Source organism: Parus major, unplaced genomic scaffold (assembly GCF_001522545.3).
Source record: "Parus major isolate Abel unplaced genomic scaffold, Parus_major1.1 Scaffold371, whole genome shotgun sequence".
Classification (NCBI taxonomy): domain Eukaryota; kingdom Metazoa; phylum Chordata; class Aves; order Passeriformes; family Paridae; genus Parus; species Parus major.
Genome location: NW_015379295.1, coordinates 88,664 through 99,297, shown reverse-complemented (window position 1 = coordinate 99,297; position 10,634 = coordinate 88,664). Strand labels below are relative to the sequence as shown.

Sequence of the window (10,634 nt, the reverse complement as noted above, 5' to 3'; positions counted from 1 at the left end):
TGGAATGGAATGGAATGGAATGGAATGGAGTGGAATGGAGTGGAATGGAATGGAATGGAATGGATTCCAGTTCTCTGAAATTGCCGATTCCCGCAGGCCCCGAGGTGTTCCTGCGCCGTCTCCCTTCCCCGTCGCTCTTCGGGGCAGCCGCGGACCTCGTGCGGCTCCGGGCACAGCTCCAGAGCTCCGCGCGGCTCCGCCTGCAGGTGCAGCCCGGGGGAAAAGTGACTGGGAAAAGGGAAAATTCCGTGGAAATTCCCCAATCTGGGCGTGTTTTCCGCGCAGCGCATTCTAATCACTTTGTGGTTTGTGGGAAATTCAGGGCTTGGGGCAGAGGGGTGGGGGAAATACGGGAAAATCCCGGGATTTGGGGTGGCACAGATTGGGATTTGTTTAAATTTGGCTCTTCACTGTCTTGGATTATAGCGTTTTGGGTTTTTTTGGTGGGGTTTTCGTACTTTTTCCTTTTTTCTCTCTCAATTTTGTCTAACTATTTTTCCTCTTTATATTTTTTCTTTATTACTTTTCCCCTTATTTCCTTTATTTTTTCCCCCCTTTCCCCCCTTTTTCTGCTTTTCCTATTCCCTTTTTCCCTGCTTTTTGCTTTTGCCCTTTTAATTTTCCATTTTCAAATATTTTTATGTCTTTTTAAAGCTTTCCTTTCCCCTTTTTTCTCACGCCCCCTTTTCCCATTTTGATTTTGATTTCCCTTTCTATTTTGAGTTTTCCTGGGTTTCTTTTTCCATTTTTCTTATTCTTTCTTTCCTCCTCTTCTTCAAAAATTTAATTTTCCCTTTACCTCCCTTTTTTCTTTCCCTGGATATATAAAAACATTTTCCTCCTTTTTTTTTTTTTTTTTTTTTTTTTTTTTTTTTTTTTAAAAGATCTTGTCACCTTTTAGTCCAGTTCTTGGGTTTTTTCCCTGGTTTCTATTTCCTTTTGTTGAGTTTCCTTCTTTTCTTTTTTCTTTCCTTATCTCTTCTCCGCCCCTCTTTTTTTCTCCTTATAAAATTAACCCCTTTTACTCCCTCCGCCTTCTTTTTCCCTCTTCTCCATCCATTTTGCCTCGTCCTTCTTTTCCCTTCCTTTTTTCTTCTTTTCTCCATTTTTCTCTTTTTCCCCCTTATTTTTCTCCCTTTATTCTCTGCCTCCTTTTTCCCTCTTCCCTTCCTTTTTCCTCCTTTTTTCCTTCCTACTTCTATTTTTTCTCAAATTTTTCCCTTTTAAAATTATTTCTTTTCATTTTCTCCCCTTTCCTTTTGTTATTTTCCCTTTATTCTCCTTTCATTTATTTAATTTCTTTCCCGTTTTACCCTTTATTCATTTCTGTTTATTTTCCTTTTAATTTTTTTTCCTTTTTTTCCCTTTTCCTTTTTCTGTCAGCTTTTTTTTTCCTTTGAAAAGGAAATGGAGTTTCCTTTAATTTGATTTTTCCTTTTTCTCCTTTTTCTGTTTTAGTTTCCCAGTTTTTCATTTCTCCTCCTTTCTCTCTTTTCCTTTTAATTTTTTTTTTCTTTTTTTCCCTCTTCCTTTTTTCTGTCACGTTTATTTTCCTTTGAAAAGGAAATGCAGTTTCCTTTATTTATTTTGATTTTTCCTTTTTCTCCTTTTCCTTTTTTAATTTCCCAGTTTTTCATTTCTCCTCCTTTCTCCCTTTTCCATTTTTTATTTCCATTATTTCCCCTTTCCAATTTTTTCCTTTTTCAATTTCCAATTTCCCCCCTTTTAAATTTTATTTTTTTCCCTTTTCCTTTTTTTATTTCCTCTTTATTTCCCTTTTTCCACTTCAATTTCACTTATATTTCCTTATTTTAAATTTTCCCAAATTTCTTCTTCTCTTCTCTTTTCATTTATTAATGTTCCCTTCCCCCTTTTTAAAATTTCTTTCCTTTTTCCTTTTTTATTTCCATTTTATTTTCCTTTTCCCGTTTTTATTTCCCCTTTTTCCCCCTTTTCCTTTTATATTCTCCAATTATTTAATTTCCTTTTCTCCCTTTTCCTTTTCCCCCTTTATATCACTTTTTCCCCATTTCTTTTATCCCCACCCCTCTGAGCCCAAATTTCCAATCTCAAAACCTATCATTTCCACCCCAAAAAAATAATCCCCAAATTCCCATTTTTCCCCTTTTTTCTGCAGTTCACCAACCCCGAAAAGCAGCAGTTTGAGGTCCCCCACGACCACATTGGGCCCTTTTCTGGCCCCGCCACCTCTGACCCCAAATATCAGCTGAAATTCCAGGAAAATCCCTTTGGGATCCAGGTTATCCGAGCCAGCACCGGCAAAGTCATGTGAGCAAATTTCCCAGGTTTTGCCTCAAAAAATTCCTGCCTTGGGCTGGATTTATAAGATTTAATCATTAAATTGTTCTTTTCCCTGCTTTTTGGGGGGCTTTTTTGCTCCCTTAAAAGACAAATTTGTCATCAGGAAAGGCTGAGCCAATGGGACAATTCTGAATTAATCTGGGATAAATGCTGGGAAATTCCAAATTAATCTGGGATAAATATCAGGATTTCTTTGAAATACTAAAAAATTGATTGAATTCTCCTTTGTTTTTTAGTTAATCTGGGGAAAAGAATTTTCAGATTTGAAAATTACTTTAATTTTCCTTAAGTTTTTATTTTATTTTCTTTGGAAACTGATTTATTTTTAATTTAAATTTTATTTAATTTGGAAAAATCCAATGCTGGGATCTACTTGAAACCCTGGAAATTTGTCTTAATTTTCCATTAATTAGACTTCAATTTAATTTGGGGAAAATATTTTTGAGGATCTAAAAATTGATTAAATTTTCCTTCAATTTTTATTGAATTTGGAAAAATTAATTCTGGGATTTTTTTAAATGTTAGAAAATTACTTTAAATTTCATTTAAAAATGTTTAATTTTGGGAAATAAAGTTGGAATATGAAAAAAGAAGAATTTTTCATGAAGTTTTTGTTTAATTTAGAAAAAAAAATTTGGGATCACTTTTGAAAAAGTTTCTTAGAAAATTTTCTAATTTTTCTTCAGTTTTTATTTTACTTGGAAATTAATTTAATTTTCGTATTTTTAATTTAGAAAATGAGAGTTTTTTAAGCCACCAACACATGCCTTAATTTTTCCTTTGGTTTATTTAATTCAGGAAAAAATATTTTGGGATTTAAAAATTCCTTAAATTTTGCTTTGGTTTTATTTAATTTTGGGGAATTAATGTCGGGATCAGAAAATTGCTTAGATTTTGCATCAATTTTTTTATTTAATTTAGACAAAAATTATATTTGGAGCTGAAAATTGCATAAAGTATAGCAGTTTTTATTTAATTTGGAAAAAATAAGTCTGGGATTGTTTTGAAAACTTCCCTAGAAAATTGAAAAAAATGAAATTTTCCTTTCATTTTTTTCAATTTGGGGAATATACTCCTGGGATCATTCAAAGAATTCCCAAAGTTGTTTTTCCAAATTAAATAAAAATTGGAGGAAAATTGGAGCAATTTTCAGATTCCAATATTATTTTCCCCAAATTAAATGAAAGCTGAAGGAAAATTTGGACTGTGTTTGGAGGAAGATTTTTTAAATAAGTCCCAATTTTATAAATGCAATAAAAACTAAAAGGAAATTTATGAAATTTTTTTTAAAAATTATCCCAGAATTATTTTTCAAAATTAAATAGAAACTGAAAGAACATTTAGGGAACGTTTCAAGAGAAGTTTTTAAAATGGATCCCAAAAGTGTTTTCTGAAAATAAATAAAAACAGAATGAAAATTTGTGCATTTTTTTCTGCTCCAAACAGTATTTTCTCCAATTATAACTTAATTTCCAATTTTAAATTAAAATTTTAAATTTTGAGTTTGAAGTTCTAGGTTTTAAATTTTTAAGCTTTAAATTTCTGATTTTAAGGCTAAACTTTTAAATGCTAGGTTTTAATTATTAAATTTTAAGGCTTAAGGTTTAAGTTTAAAATTCTATATTTTTGCTTGTCTTGAATCCTAAATTCCTGATTTTAACTTCAAATCTTACATTTTCAACTTTAGGCATTTAGTTAAATATTATCTAAGTTTCCGATTTTTTATTTTAAACTTGAAAATTCAAATTTTAAATTTCAAGTCTTAGATTTTAAATTTTAGATTTCAGATTTGACATTTAAAAATTTAAATTTAAAATCTTAGCTTTTCTATTGGATGTCAAAAATTTTATGTTTGAGGTATTTTACACTTAAATTTTCAATTTTAGATTTTTATTTTCTAATTTTTTTTTCATTTTCATTTCACAAATCTTCATTTCAAATGCTTAATACCTAAATTTTAAATTTTTTGCATTACCAATTTCAATTTTTTTCACCCCAGATTCGACACCACCATCGGCCCCTTGGTGTTTTCTGAGCAATTCCTGCAGATTTCCACCCGAATTCCCAGCTCCAACGTCTATGGCCTGGGGGAGCATCTCCACCGGAGCTTCCGGCACGATCTGCGCTGGAAAACCTGGCCCCTCTTCAGCCGCCACGCCGCCCCCTCTGCTGTGAGCCTTCGGGCTCATCTCCCCGCTTTTGGGACAAATTTGGCCTTTGGGATTTCTATTTCCATTAAAAATTCGCAAAAAATTTACGGTTTTGATGGGTAAAATTCAGATTGGAATGAGGTTTTTCTGGATTGTTTGGAATTTGTTTGCGGAAGGCATGTGAGAATTTTTAAACTGAAATTTGACATGAAATGGTGATTTTAATGTTTAGAGTTCAAAGTTTAAAGATTGAACTTCAAATTTTAAGAGTTAATGTTTGAAATTTAAAATTTATAATTGGTTTTAAATGTTAAATTTAAAATTTAAAGTTTGAGGTTTAAAATTTAGTTTAAAATTAAATTTAAAAAGTTAAATTTCATTTAAAATTTTTAATTAATTTAATTAAAAACTTACAATTGAAACTTAAAAGAATAAATTAAAATTTAAAAATCTAAGTTTTAGTTTAAAATTTAAGTTTAAATTTGGACATTAAATGATAGTGGATTTGAAATAAAAAATGCAGTATTTAATTTATAAAGTGAAATTATTTTTTTTTATAAAAAAATTTTAATTTTTAAAATTTCATTTTAAAAATTAAAGTTTAAATTTGATGATTAGACAATTATGTTGCAAAAATGAAGACTTAAAAAGAAAATGGGAGTGAGATAAAGGAAAAAAATCAAATGGGAGTGAATAAAGGAAGTGAAGCAAAGAAAATTCCAAGTATCAATAAAAAGGAGAAATGGAGGGAAAATTGACATGACTAGACATAAAATGAAAATACTGGGAAATAAAATAAAATTCATGAAAATTATTTTAAATTAAATTTAAATGATAATAAAAATAAATATAAAATGAAAAATAAATAAAAAATAAATCTATAAATGAAAACTAAACTTCATAAACTAAATTAAGATTAAAATTGTAAAAATTAAAATTAAATTAATCAAATTAAAGTTTTGAAAATCAATTTCAAAAAGAAATAAAAATGCAAATAAAATTTAAGAATTGAAATTAAATTTAAGTTCATTAAATAAAAAGTAAATTGAAGATTGAAAATAAAAAACAACATGGAAATTAATTTAAAACTAAAGGTTAGGATAAAATGTAAACCAGAATTCAAAAAAAAACCCTAAAATCACCTTTTTCTGGCTGCTTTGACACAAATCTGTTACTTTTTTGGGTTGTTGTTTCGACCCTTTATCAACTTAGAAAATCTGAGATTTTTAATCAGCCTTTGATGCTTCTCATTTCCCATCCCCCCCTTTTTTTTTTTCTGCATTCCCAAATCCAAATTTTTGGGGGGATTTTGTAGGAAGACCTGACATGATCCTAAAGAAAGGACTTTTAATACTTTTTATGCTAAATTTTGAAGGTTAATTATTTTTTTAAGTAAAAAAACATTAAGTAAATTTATTTTGTTATTATTTTCGATAAAAATTAAGTGAAATTGGGAAGAATTTGGGTTTTTTTCTCCAAAATCCCCAGTTTTGGGGGGAGATTTCCCCAACTTTCTGCTTTAAGGTGATTTGAAACACTTGAAAATATTTTAAATAAAAGCAGAAATTTAAAAGATAATGCTAAAATTGATAATTTTGATGTTTCCCCTATGGTGGTTGATTTTTGAAGTGTTTGTAATTATTATTTTTTAAAATTTTAATGATTTTCTCCATTTTTTGTCAGAGTGTGGAGAACTTGGCCGGAGTACATACATTTTTCCTCTGTTTGGAAGACAATTCTGGAGCTTCCATGGGTGTTTTCCTGATGAACAGCAATGCCATGGGTGAGGAAATTCCAAATAATGCCAAAAATACTAAAAATATTATAAAATATTGATTTAAATATTATTTTTCTATAAAATATCATTTTTTTTTAATTCTTGCAAAATGTTTACTTTTTTTTAAATATTACCTTTCACAAAATTTTAGTGTTTGAATAAAATATAAATATTTATTAAAATTTAAATAATTTTATAAATTTAAAAATTATTATTGTTTACATAATAAAAATATAAAAATCAATAAATTTATTGTTATGTTTATGAGAGTAAAATGTCCTCCGTATTTCTAAATATAAAAATCATACTAATTTTTAATATTTATTTAATTTTTATCAAATATAAAAACATAATTTGTTACTGTTCAAGACAATTTGGGGAGAAAAAATTCAAATTTCAGCCAAAATTGGAAATAAAATCCCTGAATTGGCCTCAAATCTGTGTGAATGTGTTTGGGGTTATTAAATTAATTATCTGAATAATTTAATTCAATTATTGCATTTATTGACTGAATGGATTAATTGAAGGAATTTAATTGAAATTAAAATATAGAAACTTAATTTAAAAATTAAGATAAAGTTTTTTATTTAAATTATTTAACTCTGTTAAAATAAAATTAATAAAAACTTAAATTATTCAATTTAAATTATTTCCATTATATTAATTGGCTGAGTGGATTAAATTAATTTAATTTTATTTGTTGAATTCAAATTGCAGATTTAGTTACTTGATAATTTGATTAAGTGGTAATTTATTAAATAATTTAAGTCAGTAATAATCTAATTCAGTGATAATTTAAGTGAATTTATTTAGTGATAATTTATTCATTGATATTTTAATTCTTTAATCACTAAATTCGAAACATCAATTTAATTAATTAATTATTAATTAAATAAAATTAATAAAATAAAATAAAATTATTGAGACCAAATCCTGCCTTCTTGTTCCCCTTCCCTTTTTGGGGCTATAAATGAGTGAAAATCAGCATTTCTTAGGGAAAAAAAAACTGAAAAAAATTCAGAATTTCAAATTCTGAGATACCTTTAAATTTCCATCAAAATTTGGGGGCATTTGGGCAAATGTCCTGATGCAACACTGGTAACCAGGTTCTTTTCCCCAGGACTGAAAGTGACAAGACAGAGGCTGTTTCTTGTGTTTGGACTTGGTTGTTTATTCTTCTGTTATCTGCATTACATGTATACAGGGTACAAGGACCTACGTGCACCAAGACAGAAAGGTGCAAAATGGCTAAGAAGAACTTTCCCAAGGTCTTTTATATGTTCATTTATCCATTTAACAAATGCTAAGTAAATTATTTTTCTTAATGGCCCAATGACCCAACACCTGTGTGCTGCACTGTGGCATTCTCTATCCAATCACTTACTACTACCCAAAAACCTCTAGAAGAAGCTGAAGAAAGAAGACGGACAAGAGGCAACACCCTAAATCCTCCATCTTGTCTTTTGTTTTCTAAAAGGGCTTAAACCTTAAACTTCACCTCTTTCACCTAGTGACTTAAGAAAACTCTCTAACACGCTCACACTCCTAGTTTTTCTATTTAAAAGTTATTTCCATGTTGTTATATGAAATTCAGTGCTTTCTTGGAAGTCAGAGCCAGGTATTGGAGATAAGGGCACACTCTCTGTGCCTCTCTGACTGCAAAAGGCATATCCTTCTGTTTTTGTGCCGGTAGAGGTGGCACTGACTCCGGCTCCTGCCGTCACTTTCCGGACAATCGGAGGAATCTTGGATTTTTACATCTTTTTGGGGGACACACCCGAGCAGGTGGTGCAGGAATATGTCCAGGTGCATATCTGGGGAGAATATGGGGGATTTGAGGAATGTGGGGTGGTTTCAGGTTGAATTCTGTCTCGTTAGGGACTTTTAGATTATGTTCTTTTTCCCTTTGCACTGAAGATTGACGAGAGGGAGGCAGTTTTCTCTTGTTCGGTCTCTGTTGTTTATTCTTTTCTTATCAGCATTACAAGGTACAAGGAGCTATGTGCACTATGATAGAAAAGGGTAAAATGGCTAACAAAGATATTCTTCAAGGTCTTTTGTATGTCCATTTACCCAATTAACAGGTGCCAACTAAATTATTTTTATTAGTGACCCAATGACCCAACACCTGTGTGCTGCACTGCGGCATTTTCTATCCAATCACTTACTACCACCCAAAAATCCCTAGGAGAAGAACATGAAGAAGAAAGAAGGACAGGAGACAACACCCTAAACCCTCTATCTTGTCTCCCGTTCTCTAAACTACTCATTCACCCAGTGATTTAAGAAACTTTCTAATCTACACATTTACACTTTTCCTATCTAACATTTTTTTTCATGTATCACCATGAAAACATGCTCATGAATTTCCTATTATATGAAATTCAGTGTTTCTTTGAATCCTAGAACTAACTATTAGAAACAAGGGCACACACTCTATATCTCAGACTCCAACAGAATTCCCAGTTTTTCAGGCTGCCACCACCCAAATTTGAGGTGAAATCAGCGAAATTCAGGAGTGTGAGGAGTTTTTAGGTCAAATTCACAGTTTATTTAAGCTGCTGGTGCCAGCATCTCCTGGATTTGGGTCAGAATGTTGGGATTTTGGAAGTCTGAGGTGTTTTGGGATTGAATTCCCAGTTTATCAGGCTGTCACTTCTGAAATTTGAAGTGAAATAGGGAATTTTGGGAATGTGAGGTGTTTTGGGGTTGAATTAACAGTTTATCAGCCAGCAACTGCCCAGGTTTGGGTTGGAATGATGGGATTTCAAGGATATGAGTAAATTTTGAGTCAAATTCCCAGTTTTTTGGGCTGACACCTCCCAGACTTGGATTGAAATCAGGGAATTTCAGGGAAGTGAGTAATTTTGGTGTCTAATTCCCAGTTTATCGGGCTGCCCGCCCTCCCACCATATTGGGCACTGGGATTCCAGCTCAGCCACCGCAGTTACGGATCCCTGGATGAGGTGAAGGCTGTGGTGGAGCGGAACCGGGCAATTGGGCTGCCCTATGTGAGTCAAAACACTACTCAAATATTTATTATTAATATTTTCGTTTTTATTTTCATTATAATTTTTAATGTTATTTATTATTTTATTACTATTATTATTACTATTATTATTACTCACTATTATCCATTATTATTATCCGCTATTAAATTTTATTTTTACATTTGGTATTGCATTAATTATTTTTATATTATTGTATTTATATATCATATGTATTTGTCTATTTAAGAAATTGTGATTGGCATATTCTATATATTTTATTCTATAATAGCACCATATCCCATATTTAGTCTTTATTCTGCATTATATATATATATATATATAATTTATTCTATATGGGTTTATTATTTATTCTATATTCTATAGAATATCTAAATATAATGTGCCAAATTTTAACTTCTGAATTCTATATAATAAAGTCCATATTCCATATTTTATTTCACAAATAATATATAACATATATATGCCTGTAGTCTATGTCAATATTATACAATGATTTCATATTAAATCTATAGTCTACATTCTATATATTATTTCTTGTATAACATATATCCTGTGTTCTGAATTTTATGTTTCCTTTATAATCTGTATAACGTATATTATATAATGTTCTGTATTCTATAGGATATCTATAATATAGTCTATATTTATTCTTTATCATTTATTCTGTATTCCATATAATCCACATTATACACCTATATTCTATATCCTACATTTAATATAATTAAAATATAATTTATATTTTCTATAATTAATAGACATTTTATATTTAATACAATTATTAAATGCAATTTTATTAATATTAAATTTATTAATTATATATTATATTATTATTTCATATAAATTAAATATTTATATTGATTATATAATCCATATGTTGCATAAAAGGCTCCAAATTATTTTACATCTTCCCCCATTTTTCCAGCAGCGGTTTGCCCATTTTGATTTCTCCCCATTCATTTGTTAATTCCCAAATTATTCCCAAATAATTTCCCCCCAAAATGAGCTCCACCCCCATCCCCAAAATCCCATTTCCAAAATTCCGCAAACTTCGGAAAATCCTCTGCCCTCAACTCCAATTTTATGGTAGAAAAGAATTTTAAAAACTTAAATGTTGCCAAATCCAGTGTTGTTCAAGGAATTTTACCCCAAATCCATGTCCCCAGGACGTGCAGTACACTGACATCGATGCCATGGACGGGTGCAAGGATTTCACCTACGACAAAATCAAATTCCACGATCTTCCCAATTTCCGCGAATTCCTGAGTGCCGCTGAGCAGAAATTCGTCATTGTCCTGGTGAGGGATTTTTCCCATTTCCCATATTTTTTTGGGGAATGCGAAAATCAGAGGCTTTTCCCCATTTTTGGTGGGTTTA

The 10,634-nt window shown here is 30.4% G+C and overlaps 1 protein-coding gene across 1 annotated transcript in view; it reads left to right on the top strand.

Annotated features, from left to right (window-relative positions):
- Positions 1–33: 33 nt before the first annotated feature.
- LOC107198914 (maltase-glucoamylase, intestinal-like) overlaps positions 34–10,634 on the top strand; it is a 58,793-nt gene continuing 48,192 nt past the window's right edge. Inside the window, exons 1-7 of the mRNA XM_033511591.1 lie at positions 34–206; positions 2,138–2,289; positions 4,322–4,493; positions 6,156–6,255; positions 7,943–8,055; positions 9,135–9,260; positions 10,424–10,555. Of these exons, the coding sequence (XP_033367482.1) occupies positions 45–206; positions 2,138–2,289; positions 4,322–4,493; positions 6,156–6,255; positions 7,943–8,055; positions 9,135–9,260; positions 10,424–10,555 (957 nt within the window). The 5' untranslated portion in view covers positions 34–44. The remainder of the gene's footprint in view (positions 207–2,137; positions 2,290–4,321; positions 4,494–6,155; positions 6,256–7,942; positions 8,056–9,134; positions 9,261–10,423; positions 10,556–10,634) is intronic.